Source organism: Lingula anatina, chromosome 1 (genome assembly GCF_051362555.1).
Source record: "Lingula anatina isolate TDL-2025a chromosome 1, LinAna3.0, whole genome shotgun sequence".
Lineage (NCBI taxonomy): Eukaryota > Metazoa > Brachiopoda > Lingulata > Lingulida > Lingulidae > Lingula > Lingula anatina.
In genome coordinates this window covers 48,662,737-48,685,171 of record NC_141767.1, presented here as the reverse complement: position 1 = coordinate 48,685,171, position 22,435 = coordinate 48,662,737, and the positions used below count along the sequence as shown (strand labels likewise).

Genomic DNA, 22,435 nt, shown 5'->3' with positions numbered 1-22,435 from the left:
CCTAATTTCACTTGCAATCGGGACTAAGTCATGGATAAACTGTCGCTTTTTGGTGTAATCGCAGTTACGAGGCCTTATATAATTCTCTTGTGCTCCTAATTGTAAAAATGTCACGTTACAGGATACAGTAACATATTTATATTGGGTGTTTTACAGAAGCCAGTGAAATGAGTGGTAGGTCGACTGTGAATTTGTTTAGATTACTGCTTATTTACTATGCTCTATTATATTTAGGCTTTTAAAGTCACAACGACAGCATATTATCATTGTTACACATTACAGTAGAAGACCAAAAAGTGGGAAAAGAATATAACGGAATATACTTCTTAATTTGTAGAACTCCTTACAGACTTTAGTTTCATGTACTAATGTATTACTTCAATTTTAAAATCTATTTTTCTCACGGACACCGCGTGCGTCTCTGACAGCACGCCCATTTAAAGATATTAAATCTCATTATTGTAAAGTTGCTGTCTCAATATCTGAAGCTTATTCAAACTGCCAGCATTTTTAAATTGTGTTATCTTTAGTGTCCTCCTTGTCAGACGGCCAGGAGTGGGGGCCTATTAGTTTAGCAGACCAAGTCCGCCATGAGCACCTGTTCTACAGCCAAGAACCCGTAGAGGGATATCTAGCAGGTAGAGAAATAAAGAAACCAAGATGTGCAATTGATTTATTATATATATACCATTTCAAAACAGCATGACATATCTGTACTATATACCACCTCAAAACTGAATGACACTTCAGTACTAGTAAACGTGTGTCACGCATTCAGTTGTATATTACACCTTAGTTTTGAATGGTCCTTATGCACTTGCACCTTTGTTTCCTTTTTTTCTTAAACTTGGGCACTTACAGTGACATTTAGATTAATATGCCCAAAACATATAATGCTGTGCATTCACGCAAAGACATGGACTTTGAAAAAACATAAAGTAGAACAATGTTGGAATTGTTTATCGTGAATCAGCAAGAAAAACATTATTTTGTGTATCCCCCTCAAAATTTTTTTTAAAAATCAAAAGAAAAAGTGAAGGTCCCATATGTTGCACTGTGTACAGATTTAGTAAAAGCCACACCCTGCAGTCATATGTCACAGTGGAACAAGCTGTCATGATATAGTCAAGGAAATAACAAGCTGTGCTTTACTACATGATTAACTACACCACCAATGCCCTAGGTCATGTAGTCATGACAGCTGCAATGGTCACTTGAACACATGATCCAGGTAGGGCATATTTTACAGATATATATATGCCCACAAATAGTCTGTTTTAGTAACTGTACCTGTAAGCTGTGATGCAGAGAGTATGGGGGTTGAGGAATTACTGGAGGGCAATATGAAATGTTGCCTTGTCTCCACCCTTCTGTCAGTTTTGTCCTTCTCCCTGTCCCATTCCCCGTCCCCTTTCATTTTGCCCATTTCTGCACTCTGACTTTCATTTCTGTTTGCTTTGCTTGATGTTTTTTTTTTTCATATACAGATAAGACATAATTCTGTTCCAAAATAAAATACGTTTTTATATATATTGATTGTTGAAGTGTTAAAATGGATAGTTTTTGGCATGCAACCTTGATGTCCCATAATAAAAAAATCTTGAATTATATATGTTAACATATTACTTTTTTATCTGATATGTGATTACTATGTATTATAATACTAAGATACGAACAGTCTACCCACTCTTTTACATTTTCAGTTTAATCTATTTACCAATAAAATTCTCAGTCTAAAATATTTTGCCAGTAATAACATAGTAACCTTCTTTTTTTTAAAAAAAGCTGAGAAGACCCGTGATCTTTTCCTCCAGTCAAAGCTTCCATTGCTGAAATTAAGTCAAATCTGGTAAGTAAACCACAATTATTAGTTTTTTTAGAAGCCTAACACATATTTTAATCGTATTTTCATGTGAATTCTTTCTGCTGATCTCTGTGTTTATTAAGTGTTTAATGAAACTTTTAAATTTTTATGATAAGATTTTAAAATGCATGAAATCTACTGTGTCTTGCATCTGATTTTGTGCCATGGTTTATTATCAAGTTAAATAGACTGGCTTGGTTTGTAAGCAAAATATCGTGCGCCAGAAGAATTTTAGGGTGCAATTTCAAGAGCATACTAAAAAGCAAATGTAAGCTCTTTCCACAAGTGAGGAAGTCATTCTAATTATGTAACCACCTTTCTCTTCAAACATTTATGTAGAAAGGGAACTATTCAAATAACAGTTCTAGGGTTACTTTGCTCTTGTTATGTGGAAAGGGTAAATAAACTAATCAAACAACAGCCAAGGCATGTACAAAACATCTCATTACTGTTAAACATTTGCTGGCAGGTGATTTTATCACTGTTTTATTCAAATAAGGTGTATTTTATAGAGAAAATAAAAAGTTAGTAGAACTTGTTTTATATATATATATGTATATATCAGCTTTTGTTTTAATTGCACTAGATGATCATGATGGAAAGATTTGAAATCCATAATTCAAACCAGTTTATAATATTACACACCTGAATCATAATACAGTGAAAATGCCACTGTTACAGAACTCACTTTCAAAAACCCGTCATATAATAATAAGCCAGAAGTCAAAGGCTGATACCTGACCTGCTCCTGCAGTTTGGCGGAGGAATTGGAGCACAGCAGCAGTACATTGTTCAAATAAACATGCACTGTAGCATAAAGTATCAGATACTTGGAATGAGGACAACAATAGAAAAGGATATTTATTTTTAAAACTTAATTTATTTTTTAGGAATTTGTTTTCTTTTGTGTTAAGATAAAAGGCTGACTAAGAAATTTATAAAGTGGTCCTTTTTTCTTTCTTTCTGTTAGAACTTTTAATAAGTTTCCCTATAGGAAAAGATACTCATGTTTGATAAGGAAAGGGTACTGTTGATATGGACAGCTTATTGAGGTGAAATTAATAACATACACTGGTGGCTGTGCATTTGGGGAGGAGTTTGTAACACCTCCTTTGTTCTAATCACTATAGGTATACCCTCCAGGTGTCAACTCAGCTGAGAAACCAGGCATTCTTGTGTCAAGATTTACCAGTAAAGAATGTTAGACCACATTCATGAGTGTACAGTTTGCTTTTTAACAGTGGGAGTAAAAATTACTGAAATATTGGTGGGCTACAAAGTTATAGAATAATCAGACTTCTGTGAATTACATTGACCTGAAATACAGGATCATATTTATCAAAAAATCCATGTATACAGTATATCATAGCAACAAGTGAAAATGATTGAATTCAGTGTTCATACACATAAATGTTAAATAATTTAAGGAAAATGGAGGACATGGCACATAGGTAGGACATCACTCATAAAATTTTCTGGATTTTTGTCACTGAATGGTCTGATTACAAAATGTCATATCTCTTGTCGTAATGTACTCATTAGATAATTCTTGTAAAGTGTCCTGACATCCTGGCATTGAAGGATCGTTTCTCTTTTTACATGCACACATGCACACACACGTAAACACACATAAATATTTTAAGTATCAATCATTTTGAGTAATTCTAATACATATTAATAGATATTTTTTTTTAATGAAATGCCCTGTCTACCTGTAAGTCTTCTATTAGAGCAGGTGCTTTAAAAAAATTCTAAGTAAATTACTGAAGGTTTGAAGTGTGGGTCACCACTGAGAGAGCAGATTTGTGTGCACTGGTTCTTTCTGTTCATACAATGTGATCTGTCAGCCATGGTGCTCAGACAACAAGGTCAGGGCATTGTTAGTGGTATGTTGATGATGCAAACACACCTATAGAAGATTAGTGAACAGAAATAAGTTCAAGAGGGAATCGTTCATGTTAAGTGTCAAATTTAGGACGAGGAAAAGAAGCAGGGAGTGTATGGGTGTTTATGTTGTTTTTAATCAGGGGTCTGTTTACATCTAAGAGTCCTGCAAATAAAACTGATTATATTATGTAATTTTAAAAACTGGTTTCCTTTTTCACAGGCAAGTAATGAGCTTGCTAAAGTGCTGGTTCAAATGGCTAGAAGCCTTTAGCAGATATAAATTCAACTTTTTAAATCTTATTACAATAACTGTGCTTACAAAATGAGAATTCTAAGTACAGAAGACCAGTGTACTAGACAAATTAAGAAGTCCAGTAATAATTAAGACATAAATGGTTTATGTAAAATACAACTGGATGACATGCATAGCCTTAAGCATACACTTAATATATATATATTTAGTCTGTGCACTTTAAGGCTTTCCTGTATGATACTGGCCCAAACCAATTATCAGGGCGCTTCCTCTGTTATTAAAATTCTTAGGAAAGAGCATGTGATTTGCAACACCTTCTCAGACCTTATTATTGAAATAAGTCGTGCTTGATGTCATACATATTGGGTAGAGGTGTTTTTTTTTATTTTTTATTTATTTTTTATTTTATTATTATTATTATATTTTTCTTTTACGTTATATTTGGGTGATCTGTCATTGATGTTGGAAAATTAGTTACATTGCTAAAAGAAATATTATCTACCATAACTCATGAAAAGTGTTTTTTTTAAACTGCTTTCAGTCCCATGCTGAATGAAATGTTTATGATTGTCATGTAATTTGGATGACATCTATTTGGGAAATAAATTGCTAAATACATTGTAAGAGAATCCACAGGTGGTTTATGATTATCCAGTTAGAAATGTGGTCACTGGGTTTGTAAAATGCTGCAGGTATCTTTTATTTTCTTATATCCATTTACCTTGTTTGAAAGATGGCTTTCTTGGCTCATTATTGTTACTGACCTTAAAAAAGGAATACTAGTACATATAATAAATTAAAGAATGTTGGGCTCTCCTGTTCCCTCTGTCAGGGCAACAGCAGTGCTCTAGTGCACCAAATGGAGAGGCACAATGTTTTCACATGCCTGTCACTTTGTCCTCTAATTTTCCGCTTGACTTGAATATTTTGCTGCATAAAATTCCATTGGAATATTACATGATTGGTGGGCATAGTCCCTATTTTGTATGGTTGACCAGTATATAGATTCCAGATAAATGTGGGAGCCATTGTCAAGCATTTCACCTCAGTTGTGCTTGTATTGAACCAAGATGAAATCGCAATATTGAATACAATGTATTGTATTGTTGACAAGGATGCACATCTTTTTTATCTTAGAATTAGCTGATGGTCAAGAGTTAAATTGTTACCCCTGCATTAGCTGTTGAAAAATAGGGATTGCATGCTGTAGTATAATTTGTCGTTTGTAGTAGACAGCAAGATCTCAAGAGAGGTCATATTAGCTAAGAGTTGTCCTGTTGACCCTGCATGGTATAACAGGGTTCAGGACACATTATGTATGCATAAACTGTGATTATGGATTACCATTACACAATAGAAAAAAAACTATGTCAGTGGGCTTGGCAAAGCCTGTAGACAGTTCAGGCCCGTAGCCAGCAATTTCAAAAGGGGGGTTCTCTTTCTGAGAAAGTGGCCCTTTTACCATGAAATCTTCCTGTACCTAGGTAAAATTTTACCCAGAGGGGACCTTTGCCCAGCAAAAAGGGGGGTTCTTTTGAACCTCCCGAACCCGGGCGGATTTAGGCCGTCTTCTGGGTCTTCTGGAAGACGGTCAGATTTTCAAGTTTACATTGATGGGTATCTAATTTTTTCTGTTGGAAGATGGTCAAAATGGAGGATGGATCAACAAATATAATTTGGAAGACTGTCAGAATATATCTCTGAGTCCGCCCGTGCGAAACCCCCCCCCCCCCCCCCCCCCCCCCCCCCCCCCCCGGCTACGGCCTGCAGTTTTCACAAAGTCTTATTTCTAATCAATTACATATCATGATTAAGGCAACTAATATGTATTTCAATTGGAATCAAAAGTCCTTTTTTTATCTTGAAAAGTAAGCCCTGGGTCCAACATTGTTATCAAACTTAGAGGTGGGCTAAAGCTATAGCTGCCCATGAACAAAACCACTGAGAATATGAAATTGGTCCAAATAGAAAATACCTTTTGTATTATATATCATGACATAAGTCAGATTGATTGATCAAGATCAATTTTTTTAGTTTCATTTCAACATCCTTATGCACATTTCACTTGTCAAGGTAAGCCTCTGTTTACACCACAAAAAGTTGTGAGTGTAAAAATCAATGAATATGGTATAAAATTGACCAATCCATGTAATAATTAATGAAAGAAACTGACAAGTGATAAGTGGTGACCCAAATAATGAACAACGCAGTGTTTGCTTGTCACCATTTTCTGTTCAACATTGTAATTTAACCTGTTATCTAAGACAACTAACATTTATCAGTCTAACTATATTTGAAACTCTCTGAGGTCAGTACTGCAAAGATGACTTTGTTGTCTGCATTCCAATCTGTGCTTATCTAAAAAATTTTCTGTGCAACAGGGCCCTTTATACTAGATTTGAAATTTTTATAATTAAAATTTGAAAATATAAAGAAAAGAAAGAAGACTAAAGAGAAGGAAGACTTTAAGATAAATGAATGTCTAGTAGGAATAAAAACAGTTTAACAAATCAGATAGTTAGGTAGTGTTCTCAATTTTAGATACTTATAAGATGTCTTTTGGTCAAACATATGTTTAAACTTTTGATGAAAACATACATTCACGGTATTTTTCTAGATCAATCCTGCTCTGTGTTGATTTATCAATTATTTATATCTTCAGGATTTTAGCAGATATGGGCAAGGACAACATGTTAGATGTTGCTGAGTTCACCATAGCAATGCATCTGATCCAAGGACTTCTTCAAGGCAAGAGTCTGCCCAAAGTGCTCCCAGATTTCCTCCAGTTGCCCTCTGTTCAACAAGTTCTGGTTCCAGTCATAGAAGACAGAGAGAGGGCAGCCTATCAGGCTGTGTTCAGTGTGGAAGACACAGCAAATAGAGGTTTTGTTGATGGTGAGAGAGAGTAAACTGTTGTCTTTAAATTGCACATGGGCTAACCCTTTTCAGTACAAATAGATCCTGTCACCAGTCTGATAGGTTAAGCTCACCATAGGCAGCAAATACAACAATTCTTTTTTTCCACCTTCTATACCGTCCTAGGGCATGCCTCAGATTTGGAGGGTATAATATCATACTAAAGTAAATATATATATCACATTTGCTGCTTATGTTGAGCTTAGTTTTTAGACACAGCAAGCATAAAAGAGTGGAACTAAGAAGAGTCAGTCTATCTTCAGTATAAATATCAGGAAGTATTGATAAATAGGACAAGTAGTAAGGTTTAGATATATATAGAAACAATTTAATATTGTGAAGGTAAGTTTTATTAAACAGTGAATAAAAAATGCAATTTTTGGTGTAATGAATCTATTTCCTGTATTTGGTCACAATGGAAGTTCTTTAGAATAAATCTGAGAACAAATCTGTCAGTTCACAGCACGATGCTGTTTTATAAGCAGTAATAAATATCATTTTTTACGGATTTTAAGTGCCACTTATTGCATTTACTTTGATGGGGAGAAGTTAGCAATATTTTGCAAGTCTGTTATTTCTTCACTTTCAGGTAAGTGTGCTTATCCAGTCTTTCTGGAGAGCAGACTTCCCCTGGGTGAACTAGCTCTGATATGGGACCTGGCTGACCACGATGCCAGTGGGACACTTGACAAAGAAGAATTTGCCGTCGCCTGTCATATGCTTAAATATGCCAAAGAAGGTGAGGTCATGTTTTTTAGAGAAAATGTCTATGAAATTCAACAAAGTTCATTCTTATATAATATTATGATTTAGGTCAGTGCACACCTTCCTCTACTGGATTAGCCATGAAGTTCATAAACTGGTGTTTTTCACTAGATGACAATTTGGTCCAAAAGCAATTTGGTGTGCTAAATGAAAGGTGATAACAGTCATCCACAGATTTCTTTATGACTTGTGATCTAGAGCTCTGTTCAGCCTATTTGCACAACAGCACCAATTAACCATGTTATGCATGTCATATTAAAATGACTCTCTCATACTAAATTCACAGTTCTTTAAGTTTCACCCTTATACATAAAAGGTTTAATGTTTTTACAATATCACCTTTCAACATGCATACACAAAAACAGCCTATAACATTGATTTTTGCTTGTGAAAGTTTGCTATATGAGATCTCACAGTTTTATATATAAGCATATAGTTTGTCACCATGGAAACAGGCACTAATTTTGATCCGACAGAGAGCTCCTCACTGTGCATTATAAGATCACATGATGATTTGTCTTATACAACTCGCAGATCATTTGGTAAATATTCTGATTTTGTACAAATGCAGATGGTGATTTCAGTGGTTGTGAAAGCTAAAGAGCCATTTCACTGTCATGTTCAATCAGTATATTTCACACATTGATGAAAGTGTTTATTGAAGGAAGTTTATTTCTGTTAACAGGTATATTGTGGCTGTTTTCCTTCTAGCTTATCAGTAAGGCTGATGGCTGTTGGCACTAAGACATGCCAGGAGAACACTTGGTAACAATAATAATCACGATATTTGGTTCATGATTTTAGGTAACAAGATTGAAGGACCTGTGGATTTTCTCTCTCTGGCACCTGCAAAAGCTCTACCTGGAACTCTGCTGTCGAAAAACAGGAGGTAATCTCGAGTTTTTTTAATTACTTGGTTTTAAATGTAAAGTTAGATATAAGAAATAGACCTGAGCCTAACCGAAGACTATAGAAATTGTATTAAATATTTACTTTTTAGTTTTGTTCACTGCACTAAATATTTTCATGGTAATTCTTAAATATCCATTTTAAATGTTTAGAAATTATGGCTCATAGAATGGTAGTAAAGGTGCTAAATGTATATTGCTTTGTAGGCCATTGAATACTGTTGCATATAGAAATGCACTCTGATGTTTGTAACTTGGTGTTGGGTAACGTGTGAAAGAATTCTATAAATAAATATATTACATACATATTTACCATTATATTCACCATCATGATTTCTTGAATTTTGTAGAAATTTTCTGAATTAATACAAGTTCAAAACTACAAATACTATCACATTGTAGTTTGTTTTGGTTAATGTTCAGGAAATTGGGGACAAACACATATTTCCTTTTGATATGGAATAATTTTAGACAAATATTTTACAGGTATGCGATGAACTAGGTTATGGTTTAATATTAAAAGTTATCTACTGTGCATGAGACTTTTTTATTTAAAAGTTATCTTGACCACCTTTCTTGTCAAAGTAAGCTTTACCATGCAAACAATTTTTTTTTTTTTTTGGTTGCCAAGATTACATAGAATTTTATTTAATACTGAATTTAAACAATAACATTACTTATCATGAACAAAAGCATAATTTATCCAAACACTTAATGGTGAACAAGTACTCCATTTAACAGATTTTGGTGCATTTTTGTTAATTTCTCTAATTGCATAAAGTAAACTTGAGCACAGCCATGCATTTGAAAACAATGAACTCTCAAAATATTTGTTTGATTTTGTTCATGCTAAACAAAATTTCATGAACATACCTTTCTTGTGTGTTTTGCATCAAAAAAGTTAAAGTAATCTCAAACCTTGCAAATGTATGTTGAATAAAAATAAATTAGTGGTTAAACTTGCTTTGTTACTAGTAAGGGGAATACAGAAAATCCTTCCCTCTGCCTAGACCATTTACAACTTTGACAAGAAAGGAGTAAGGCTGTGTTCAGACTTTTATCTCTGCTTTGTTCACTTTGTTCAAAGACTTTTTACTTGTATAATACAAACTACATTCTTTTCAAACTTATACTTAATTCTTAACCAATAAGTATACAAAATGGTGAAAATAAATACAAAATGATATTTATTTTGAGTGGTTTAATTTACTAAGTGTAGTTAATTTAAACAGAAAGAAAAAGTCCAAATTCATGACGTTTTATTAACTAAATATAAACTTCATATCATCACATTCTTTTTGTAGATGCTTTTTGAGAGCAATTTGTTGAAGTAGCTGCTTTAACAAAATCATTTTCATTGCAGCACTCATAACTTTGCTTGAAATAGTTGTGCGTGCACACACAAACACACACACACACACACATCTCTTTTCCTCCAGGGTCTTTCCAGCACTCCTCCTCGTGTCCTTTGTTTTCTTCGATGTGGTATCTGTTCTACTACTACTACCAATGTGGGAGACTTAGTGCATTTTAACTCACAGGTTAGTCTGATAGCTTCTTCCAGCTCTCCATTGTGTTTGCTCATTTTCTCCCTAAGCTAGCTAACATCCACCTCCATCTACACCAAGGTAAGTGATCCAAAGGCATAGCCCTGTAAATGCACTCAAACACATTTTTGGTTTTGGAATATCATCTGTTTCCTATCTGTGTAACTGTAGCAATATTACCAGTTGCTTCCTGCACAATTACTAAATACTAACAATTTAGATACTAACCATTTCATCCAATAAACCAAAGAGAATATGGAATTTGAATAAGTAGTGTTATCATAAACCATTGAATAAATGGAACTTTGTCAGCCTATTTCAAAAAGAGCAGTATAACCAACTTTAAACTGTGTGTTATATTGTAGAATGTGGTTATTCTGGCAATACTGAGGATGTGTGCTCTTTTTCTGACAGTTGGAAATAGATTCTATGTCAGATAATAGCAATATGTATTTATCAAGATTATATGTTGATGTTAAATCAAGTTATGTTGCTTGAGTTGTTTTGTATGTTATGAAAAACTTGTATGCATGGGCATGTCATACTATGTCTTTGTGATGGCGCATGTTCATACATTCTGTGTAATTTGTGGTGAATAGTACAGTGTAATCGAGTTAGTATTACTTAATAATGTGTTTTATGAACACTTCTCACAACTGGCAAAAAAAAAAAAAACCTTTGCCCCAAGTGGTCTCCCCTTTGAACAACACTTGGTGCAGTGTACTATTAACAATTTTGTGTTTACATAGCTGACATAATTTTTTTTGTTTTAAAGAGAAATGTTATGAGAACTTATGACATATTTGCCATACATGAGATTTTGGATACACTTGGCAAACTTTGCTATGACATTCGTTAGAAAAATATATGCATGAAGAAACATTGGCATATGTACTACCTACCAGCTATCTGCTGCGAAAATTGGTAGTCCAAACATATTATTTGGCTGCATATTACAAAAAAAAAAAGGATTAAACTTTGTATTTTGAATTGTGCAAAAAGTAAGTATTAATAATATGTACAAAGTGTCATGAGTGTATGTAAAGAACCAATCCCTCTCTGCACATTTTAAAATTCTTCAGTGTCATTCTTGCTGTTTGTCTTGGTAACCAGATCAACCATAAGGAATGTTGAAAAAGACAGTACTAATTTAAAGCATGTATTTCATGAAGGTTTTGAGATGTTCACCACCTGATGTGTTGTCAAGTAGACACCTTTGGCTTCTTGATTCATAATAATAATGCACTTAATTGTTTATATCATTTTGATTTATAAATCTTCACTGATTTATGCAAAAAGAAATAATTGTGTCATAAGACAAACTAACAATGTTTAACTTTCTGATCACTTAAAAAATGACTATTATCTCAAACTAATCGAATGATGCTGTAAAGAAATGGTTTTTGTGCATTTTTGAGCATTTGTCCCTGGACATCTCCTGACATTAATCTCACCAGTTAACAGCAGTTGTCATATGAGAGTTAAGTCTCCATGCTGCACTTTGCGTTACCCATGTAATGTTTTGTTGAAATGGAGTGTGGCATTTTATTGTACTGTCTCGTTTTACCTGGGAAAGTTAACAATGAACCTCTTCCAGACTAACAAATATTTTTTAGAGTAATGATAATCTAGTTTTATATTTATGTCCTTCAATATCGTCATAGAGTTAGATGTAGAAATATGTAACTTTTTTTGTGTTGATTTACCTTTTAGTTACAGTATCAGTTGTGTCCCTTTCAAACCTCTGTCAGGTAATTATATCTCATATTGTTGTTATTTGATAGCCTGCGGGAATCTTTTTCTTTTGTTAGTATTTATACAATACAGAGATGAATGCATGTGTGTAAGGAACACATTGTGCATAACATGTTTTATCATTTCAGATTGGCTGTGATGGAAAAACAGAAAACAAGTCTGATGGCACTGAAGGTGAGGTGATATCTCTATTGAGATTGTATGTAGGGCATGCTACTTGGGCAAATACTTAAAATTTCTTTTTAAAAAATGAAGTATACCCTTTCAGGATCAAAAGAAGGTCCTAGAATTATGTTCATTGTGCCTGCTCAGGTATAGAATTTAAAGTGCCATTGTTGGCATTTTTTATTATCTTGTGTATAGAATGATGTTTATTTTGGCATAGATAAAAAGTTTCTAAAGAACTGAATTTTTTAGGAATGAAAGCTTGAACATAGTAAGCATTGGTCTAAAATGTGATATTTTGGGAATTTAGAGAATAGGGAAGCTATTAACTTTGCTCATCACAAAAATATTAAAGGTAATTATTCTGGTTCCTCATGGTTATATGCACATGTGAACATCATAATTATCAGCCCTGATCTGTATTCTGGAGCGTTTCAGTTTTTGGCTATTGGCTGAACTCATAAAAAATAGTTTTTGCTCTCTCCAAGGGTTGGGTCAAAGTTCATACTGAGCTGGGTGACATAGTTTTATATTCATAGCACTGTTATTTACAAGGGGTTCACCTGTATCTCAGTGTCGGGGTGTGTGCACAATTGGCAATGGTTTAGCATGAACCGCAGTGCTGCAGGCAATAGCAATATGTGGACTGTTGAAAAAGTTCTACTTGTATTCTACTGGTGACTGAACTTGTCTGTATACATGTGCATAGATATATATTTGTTATCATGTTCAGCTGTATGAATATGATTATGTACTAGGTGTTCTGTATATTACAATCATCATCTGTCGTCTCTGCTGCATTGGTATTGAAGACCACAAAGTTTATTACCTATGGTTGTCAAGTTTTGTCAAACAGAATGGTTTGCATGTAAAGGAATAATGGCTGACATGGACTGCATTTCTGAACTTTCCCCATAAAATTTTGTCAACTTTTGCAAAGAGCTGATTTCTAAAACCTTATTGCAAACCTACGAGCAGTTACACACTTCATCTCCTAAAAGTGCTCTTTTGTCATGAACATTAGCCAAAAGATCTCATTTACAAAGGCTAAAATACTGGGAATGACAAATGTGCTTTATTTTGGCATTCCTTTGGGATGTATAAAGTACCTATTGAAATTGCTGCACTCTCCCTCAGGATGCACTCCTGATCAGAGCACCCATGTGATACCGTTATCTTGGCTGTCTGAAATGTAATGACTAATTTGACAACAGGAGACCAAGCAGCTCGGCAGGATTAAACTCTGGAGTATAGTATTTGCAGAAATGCCCAGTAGTATAAAAAAACTGTTTGACTGGGTTTTCCAGGAAAGAAGGAAGGCACAAGCTGAACGAGAGAACAAGAGAGTGGAGCTAAAGAAAGAGAAAGTCCGACTTGCCATACAAAAGGTAATTACAATGCCATGTAAATGTAAAATTATTTAAGATATTTTGTCAAAAAAAAAATAGGAAAACATAAAATATCTGCAGTGTCATAATAGAACAAAATGACCCTTCTTTTTACATACAGGCAGTTAAAGCGTCTTTGTTTACTGTATTCTGATCATTAGAATCTATTCATGTTGTCATTGTAGCTGATGGATGCCATTGCTGTCACACCAGACAGCAATCTCTGTTGTGCTATAACTGCCAGACTCTACATTTGTTTTATTTGAAGTCTACTTGTAGGTTTGGTATTTTTAACTACAGATCAAGATTAACATAATCTAGTTTTTTTTACAAAATAATGTCATTTCACTGTTTGCTGTATTTCTATACCTGCAAGTATTTCTTTATTTTTCACCATAACTTTAAAATTAGCATTCTGTTTTAATAGTTGAAATTTGCTGCAATGTTCCTTTTGGCTGAAATACAGTACATCATGTACTCTAGTAAGTCTAACTGAGTTAGTCAACTGGTTATGTTGTGAAAATGCCACTTTTCTTGGAATCTTTAACAATGTCTTCCTGAACACCATTCTTCACAAGTTTTGAATCAAAGGGACCAAAAATTATTATAATGCATGAGAATCCATAACTTGTTAATAATAAGTTTTAGAAAGGTCTTCTCATACTGTTGCTGTTAAACAAAGACCACATGTACCAGTAAGTAGTACATTTCAGTTGCATGAACACTACTCTGCAGTGACAAATCAACCAGTGCTAATTTGATGTCCAGTACCCTGTATATAAGAGAACTTCTTCTGGCCTCTTTAATATCAATTCTATGTGTTTGTATGAGGATAGTCATCCAGACACACAGGGTGCTGGACTCCCCACAGGTCACACAGTGTCATCTGACCTGACACTGGACACAAGCTTGCATGTTGTGGACATCAACTGTGATATATGTCTTAGCTATATTATTATTATTATGTCTCGGCTATATTATCATTAAGTAAGTATTTTTCACCAGCTGTCCATTCATTCTTTAACTAAAAATTTATTAGTCAGAAGAAGCAGAATGCCAGAGTAAGAGCCCAGTCAAGGAGGACACAAGGGTCACTGCTCCAGGCATATTGAAATCTATGGTGATTATATAATGGGTGCTCTCTAGATTGTTTTCATCATGTACAACATACCTGTAACTGTGTGACCCAGGGCCATTATCTACTAATTAGTTGGTCACTGTCTGTCCCATGCTAAGACTATCAAAATTAGACCGAGAATCACTACCTGTTCCCAAAATTTAGGGTGTTTTTTTTTCTTTCAGCACAAATTATTCAAAGCCTCAAGTAGCTCAGAGGGTACAGGTGGATTTCAGGAAAAACTCCAGGATGAGCAGGACAAGGTGAAAAAATTGGAGGCAGTTGCAGCCAGGTATTTGTTTGGTTTCATTAGGAGCAGGTGTCTGTATATATATGAAAGTAAATAGTTGGAAATTCCATTATGCTGTGCATGTACAGGCCTATCTCCATACAAATATAAATGTTTACACTAATATGTTTGCCTGAATAGAAATAAAAAAAATGTACTCACAGCTATCACAGATAGTTGCTGTCGATAGCTGTGATATCAGTGATTCATTCTTTGCAATCATACTACAGATTGTGGGAAGCAGGTTGAGAAGGTTTATATTTATTCAGACATTCTGCCGAGCTAATTATGTCTACCATAACTAAAGGTATTATTGATTTAATCAATGCAGAAATCAATAGCAAGGCAACAAAGTGTTTTTTCTTCATTACTGGTGTGAAATCAATATCATCTTTTGTTAAGCAGTTATACCCTTCCATGTGGTCTTAACTGCTCGTGCTGGTGTAGAGTAAATACACATGGTACTGCTTTTAAATGTTAGAAGACAAAATGTGCTGCTTTGCAAATTTTTGCTGAAATGAGGAGGGGGGGGGGGTAGTAGTATTGTTTTTGTTAAGTAGCAAATTTTGACTTTTATTTTCTAGGTAATTATTATATCTTGTGTGTATGTAAAATCTCAAACATGAACTGCAGAAATCAATTCAAACTATTTAGAAAAATTATTTATAGCAGTTGTGATGACCTCATCACTTCACTTACTTTTTTAGATTAAAGAAGGAACATGAGAAGGTTCGACAGCAAACAGTGAAAATAATCTTAGATGAGCAGAAGCTGTCAGCAGAAGTAAACAAGCAGGAAGCAGAGGCTAAGCGAGTCAGACAGGTGAGCTAGCTGTTTTAATAAACTGAAACAATAGCTCTCTTAGTGTAATATTCTATCATTGTTGTTAAACAGCTTAGCTGTCTGTTATGAAATATTGCAGTGAAGAAACTAGAAATCTTCTTATGATACTGCATCACAGTTTAGTTTAGGGACATTATGGGGGTTTAATCTTAATTTTTCCTTTGTTCTTAATAGATACACACTCTAGCTTGTGCTTATTATGTAAGGTGTACATGTATGCTATTAAAAACATAAGAACAATTTTGATGATTTACCATCCAAAAAATATGCTAAGTCAAAATCAGTTGTTTGTCAGACACTCAGTATAAGTATGACTCTTGATCAAAGTGAATTTACAAAGAAGAAATAGAGCATATTAACAAATATGCAGATTTTCAGGGACCTATATAAATGCCTCATTTAATTGTCTAGTAATTTAATGTATGATAATGGGCTAGACTGTCGCCTGAGGTCAGCAAAGGATTTAAGCCTCTGGTAACACAACTAAAAAGCAGTCTGTTGTCTAATTTAAAAAAAATGAAATGTGTTAGGTGAGACCTTTGTAATGCAACATGTTCTGCTTCACATTAACATGTTAGAATTATGCCGTAAATTTGTTCTATATTATATAATATCACCAACAGTGATTTTTTGGAAAAACTGGTGAGATTAGGAAACAGCTAGCTGCAGTAGATAAAATATGATGCAATGACACAAGTCCAAGGCAATGGGTTTTATTTATAAAGATGATTATATTTCAGGAGGGCTCTGAGGAAGACACCCAGCTGTTTTTATAAACCAGAGCCTAATGAAAAATAAGGATATTGTTACAATTGGGATATATCTCACATAAAACCTAAGTTGAAACTTGTTCTCAGCTCTGAAATTGAAAGTAGAACTTTGATCTGTTTCACGCCATCTGTAGAGGAAGTAACTGCATGGTCAATAACCATAACATTTTTTTAAGATAAATATCAATTTTTAAGTAAACTGCTTCCAATTTATTTTGTACAAAAATACACAAAACATTGAATTTTTTTCTGAACTTAACCCTGGCCAGTAGCATAACATGTTATTAGCTCATCAAGCTGTTTGGTCAGATATATTGCAAATATTTCCTGCCAATTTTCTGGAAAGTAATAACATATCAGCAACCATCCATAGGTCTGTTGTCACTTCGAGTTGTCTTGTAATGTAATTGAGCACAAACTGAGAGAGATGCATATATACTGCCATGATTGGATGTCAATTTGGCAGTCATTTGGGGCATGTATTAATCTAGTAAGATTTCTGTTCTTCAGCTTGTGTTGATTGGGATTTGGAATTGTTTTGTTCTAAATAGGTTTTCAAATGTCAAAACACCAAATAATCAACAGTAATTTTAGCTAAGAAGGAAAAAATTCGAGTGCAGTTTGTCATTGTTAAGAAAACTTGATTTAGGCACACAAGCCAGAACCTAGTTTTTAAAAGTGTATAATTGGGCACCTAACCTGTTACAGTGTAGAATAGGATATCAGCCCCTAACAGTGTATCTAGAACTCCAACTAGATTTATTTGTTTGGCATCAGTAATGTCATTTATCTGTTTCTTTTGTACCTCATATGATTTTTGGAGTGAGATATGCATGGCAATCTACCATGCTAAGTCTAGGGTAAAAGGTTTCTGGATTTTAGTTTTATAATTAAATACCGAAAAACATTCCTAAGGTTAACATTTAATCTTCTGTTTCAGTGAAATTATTTGCTCTTCGTAACCTGCAGACATTACTTTTGCCATTGCAGATGCTATCTTTGTCCAAGGAGCACAAAGTTGTTCATGACCTTGACCCCTTCCACCAATTGTATGAGCAAAGGAAAGGTGAGGTCCAAAGAGAACCTACATGTATTTCACAATATTGTACTCTTCATTTTATCACAACGGCATAGAAAAAAAGTGTAACTCTATAAAGAAACCCAACAGATATTATCATAACATTTTGCTTATGATAACACCTATTAGAGTATTTTGATAAAACAGTTAACAAGTAGATGGTGCAAAAGGTATTTTCATGATTTCTCCATGCTTTTATTTCATCTTTGAAGCAAAAGAAAATGTCTTAGTACTTGCTGCAATATGAAACAAATGGAAAAGAGCCTTTGCATTCGGCTTACTTTTGATTGTCACAGAATGAAGGATTGATCACATTAAACAATTGTGCTTTCTATAACTTTGCAGAAGCAAAAGAAAATGGAACGGAACTCCCTGTCAGTGAAAGGAAAGTGGAGATCCCCTTTGTTTTTGATCCTTTCGACAAAGTCAGTTTTGAAAAGCCCAGAATAAAAGGAGAAGATATTTTCAACCTGCGCAAACAAGCAGAAGCAGAGGAAACATGGGGCGGCGCAAGCAAAGGACAAGTGTGCAATGATTATGGTTTTGATGACAATTTTGTGAATACGTGGGCTCCTAGAGAGGCTCTAACTACACCAGATGATGTGTTTGGGGAAGAGGACACTGTGTTTAAAACAGTGCCAGGTTTGTTGAAAATCAAATGCTCTTTGCCAGGCAGATAAAAATTTTGTCTAACCATTTGCTGTATAACTTTGGCCTGGTGTGGTTTTCAGATTAGTAAAATATTTTTTAGAATTAAAATAAGATACACCAAGAGTGGAAAACTATAAATATTGTTATTTGTGGTAACTTATAGTTTTGAAACCTCTGGACAGGTTAGTTGTTGTTCTTAAAACCGACAAGAGATGTGCAGCATTTATATTGGATTGAGTTATATTTCTGGATGTAGGAGAAAAAAAAAACACTGTGAAACTTTCTAGTTTATTTAAGTACATCTGCAGTTAAAGTGTGTATTTTCAGTGTCTCTGGATGAGGATGAACTGTGGTGTTCCATTCCTGACCTGACTGGGGAGGAAGTGCAATCACTCAACCAGCAGTGGGACAGTGTCAAAACACAGGAGGAGGCTCTACAGCAGGGAGGAGACCAGCTAGTCTTTGTAAGTTGCTTGTGTACTCCAGTATGATGTTAGGTGCTATGTTTTTTATATCTGTCTGTCTGTCTGTCCGTCTGTCTGTCTGATGACTCAAAGCTGTCAGGTCATCTTATCTCACAATTGCCAGTCAGTTCCATTGGGACTCTTCAATAAGATAATTCTGATAGGCATTGGAAGATTTTTTATTGTCAAAATTAAGCAAGTTAATATGTTTATGATTATTTGGCATTGTGCAAAATATGTTGGGTTGAAAAAACATGTTTTATTACCAAACATAATTTTTTAGGTTTTGACTCAATAGTTAGTAAAACATTTGCAGTTCAGTTGTACAGAAGTTCCATCTATCTGATATTAATTTCCTGTCCCTTCTTACGCAGTTTGATGCATCCCTGTTTTTTCTTTTGCCTACATTTGGAATTTATAGAACTGTTTCATTTAGCTTCACACTGTGTCACTGTCATGGTAAGATTGATCACAACATTGACTTTTGCAAATCTCAAGTATGAAAACAAGTCATATTGCATTATTGTAATGGGAATGTGTAGAGTATATATTTTTCAACAAAACTATATTATTAGCTTCAAGTGACAATTCATTAATGGCAAATTTGTGTTCAACTTTGTGTTTTTTTTTAAATGAATATGAAGTTAAGCTGAATTTGCCATTTACATGAAAGCAATGTTTTGATAAAGTTTGGATATGTCGTTTAGTTTTTCATACTGTTGCAAGAAAACATTCATATAGTTGCAAGAAAACATCTAGTGTAAAAAGTTCTGTAGAAGTATACCATTTCTTTACCGACATTCTGTGTTTCTCAACATATTGTAATCTATCATCTGTGCCTGACATCACAGTGGCCATATTTTTCTTGAAGTTGTGAAGTTATGAAGTTTTTCACAAATTGGCACTTATGAGGCTTTGATTTCCCATTGGTCTTAAGCCCTGTGCAAGTTGCATTTGCTGAATGTCCATAGCCACAGTAGTACATGATCAAAAATTGATGGTGATTGTGTTGTTAAGCATTAAATAAAATGAGATTTAAATTTTTATAGTTTCATTATTGACAAAAACATATTTTGTGTACTATCGTATATTCATTTTAAAATTTACCTAAATGATTCATAGGATTAAAATACAGCTCAATGCAGCTTAAAAAACCAGGCTAATCAGATTAGTAACTTAACATTCATTGCATTTCTACTCTGGGTATTAATAGTGTAGTTAGAACATAGTTTTTCACTGAACATATTTACTACTAACTTAAAGACCATTTGAATGAAATTCTTGTGATAAATATCACTATCTGTTTGAAGTACCACCTATTAAAGGATCTGTTTGAAGTACCACCTAATAAAGGATTATTTTATGTAAATTGACTGTGAGTCATTTCATGCAGCTGCCAGAGGCAATTTGAAAAATATATATAGAATCCAATACACTTTTAACAAATACCCATGCAATTATTTTTTACAATAGAAACCAGGGTTTAAGCTATCAAACTTGTCTGTTTGTAAATTTATCAAGCAACTAAATAATATCTTAAGACTTTGGGGCAATTTAATAACACATAATTATAGAAAAGTTCAGTATTTATGTAAAATTTCCCTAAGCTAAACTGCATGGGTTTGATTCATTGGCTCATTTCCTGCATTCAAGGCACCTAGGGTGGAAAATAATTGACTTTGGGGCCATGCTATATAGTGCTGCTATCTGTTGGCCAACTAAAATCCCCATTTTCAATACAATCAATACTTAGTGTTGATTTTAGTTCCCAGATCATAATTGCTCACATGCATGAATGGGCATCTTGTTTGGTTAGGCATACTTATCATGTGAGCACACCTATTTGTGCTAAAGGAAGGTTCAACAGCAACTTTTATTATATTATGGAAAGTATAAAATAGGGACATTATAAACTTAACTGTACACGATTGAAGAATTATCAAAGGATGTTAACATTTGGGTGAGGCTTGAATCAGTGAGGCAGGGTCATGGATTGCAGTTCACTGTAGTGAAGAGGTAAGCTGGAATTGCAAGAATAATTTCATTTCTTTGTCTGAATTGAGACATGGGATAAATTTTTGTGTTCATACTTTATTTTTCAAGCTAGGTTCAAGCTCAGGTGGGAGTTTAGGAATGCACCCAGGGTAATTTAAGGCAACTGTGAGACAGACTATGCACCTGTGTTTTAGACACATTGTTAACATTTAAGTCTCTCTTTTTCCTTTGGTTAAGATCTATATAAACATGTTAAATTAACATTACTGATGTAAAGTGTTCAAGAAATGGGCATGAGTTAATGTTGCATGAATGGCAGTATCCTACACATATATTAAACATACACTTTTACATCAAGGCGTGGGTACCAGTAGACCTCATTAAGTAAAAGCTTTCTTGCCTGTATTGATTAGATATTTCTTTATATAAACAGATTGGGTAAGTAACATTGGAATGTCTCTGCATGTCAACTCAGGTACTTAATGGTATTGTAAGTCTTTTATGCTAATCAATCTGTATGGACTTGTTTGGAGACTTAGTTTAAGGCTTAAAATGATAAGGACCGTTTATCAAATTTTCAAAACCCATATAGATTTAGATGTTGACTGTGTGACTTCATGATAAATTTCATTATAAAAGTCAAAGTATGATGCTTTTAAAGAGTGCTAAAAATCAGATGATGCTTAAAGCAGTGTTTGAATCATGAGAATGCTTTTGTAATAGAACTATGAATTGCTGTTGAGAACTGATAATATTCAACTTTATTTGAAAAAGGTTGTGCACTGAAGTTTACGGAAATGGAGACCATGCAGAATATGTGTTCTCAATATTTTGCTTTTTATATTTCCTACAATGAAAATACATTTGAAATTAGGCCATGTTGTAGGTCATTCTAAATTCAAAATACCATAAATTACATATTTTCTTCTTGTATAAACATGCACAGTTACAGGCATGCCAAATTCAATACTTGGGCCTTTACTGATAAAGCCAGCATCATTCATTTATTATTTAGTAATTCCACAATTTATTACACAGGTACATTATAAGTCAAAACATTTTGCTACCTTTGTTGTTGCACACTTTTTGGCAAAAGTAATCAGAAGATTAAGGGGGGGGGGGGTCAGGCTGTTATTAAGAAATCAGATTATATTTGATTTGGTGTTCTGCTTTCATTGCTTTACCAATGCTATATGATTAAACACTTACAAAATAGCAAGATGGTAACTTAAATTTACACAGTTTTTTTTTTTTTTTTGGTTTGAGCTGCTTCTTTACAATACAATAAAGTAAATGAGGCTTGAGATTCAATATAAGGTTTTGAGTGCTTTATTAGGTTTTTAAAAAGAGTATTCTAAAAAAACTGATATAATGAGTAATAATATGGATTGAGTAACTACCTCTGGATATTGAGCTGACGCTTTGTCTCATCTATTTTAGATGATTATCTGTGATTTGGTTGTCATTGAAAGCCATTTTATGTCTTAGTGACTTCCTCTATTTTTTAAACAGCTGAAGGGCCTGAGATAGAAGAACGTAGGCACATAATGACTTTTTAAAACATATAAATGCCCCATGCATCAGCAAAGGTTATCTTGTTGTATTTTTTTTTCCTCAAAAAAGTCGTTCAGCCATTATGCTTTGTAAGGTCAGAGAAGATGAGAAAGTAAATAGGTCTGGCGTGATTTTTTTAAAATAAAGCTGAAAAGGTTGTAAAAGCAAAGTCCAATTTATGAAATTAAGAAAGACAATTTTGAAAAATTAGGTGGTCAGGATATTT

General features: G+C 34.0%; 1 protein-coding gene across 4 annotated transcripts in view; it reads left to right on the top strand.

The window, feature by feature from the left end:
• The first annotated feature begins 1 nt into the window (after position 1).
• The window catches only part of LOC106155752 (uncharacterized), a 48,579-nt gene continuing 26,145 nt past the window's right edge, over positions 2-22,435 (top strand). For 2 of the 4 annotated variants that reach the window (XM_013530739.2, XM_087000892.1), the window contains exons 1-13: positions 2-174; positions 531-638; positions 1,786-1,849; positions 6,667-6,899; positions 7,510-7,659; positions 8,490-8,574; positions 12,024-12,069; positions 13,368-13,448; positions 14,751-14,857; positions 15,562-15,676; positions 17,458-17,533; positions 17,891-18,187; positions 18,524-18,660. In XM_013530739.2, coding sequence (XP_013386193.2) covers positions 168-174; positions 531-638; positions 1,786-1,849; positions 6,667-6,899; positions 7,510-7,659; positions 8,490-8,574; positions 12,024-12,069; positions 13,368-13,448; positions 14,751-14,857; positions 15,562-15,676; positions 17,458-17,533; positions 17,891-18,187; positions 18,524-18,660 — 1,506 coding nt within the window. In that variant the 5' untranslated portion in view covers positions 2-167. Of the gene's footprint in view, positions 175-530; positions 639-1,785; positions 1,850-6,666; positions 6,900-7,509; positions 7,660-8,489; positions 8,575-10,032; positions 10,135-12,023; positions 12,070-13,367; positions 13,449-13,860; positions 14,436-14,750; positions 14,858-15,561; positions 15,677-17,457; positions 17,534-17,890; positions 18,188-18,523; positions 18,661-22,435 lie in introns of those variants that run through there. The other 2 variants (XM_013530764.2, XM_087000893.1) reach the window with 2 other exon arrangements.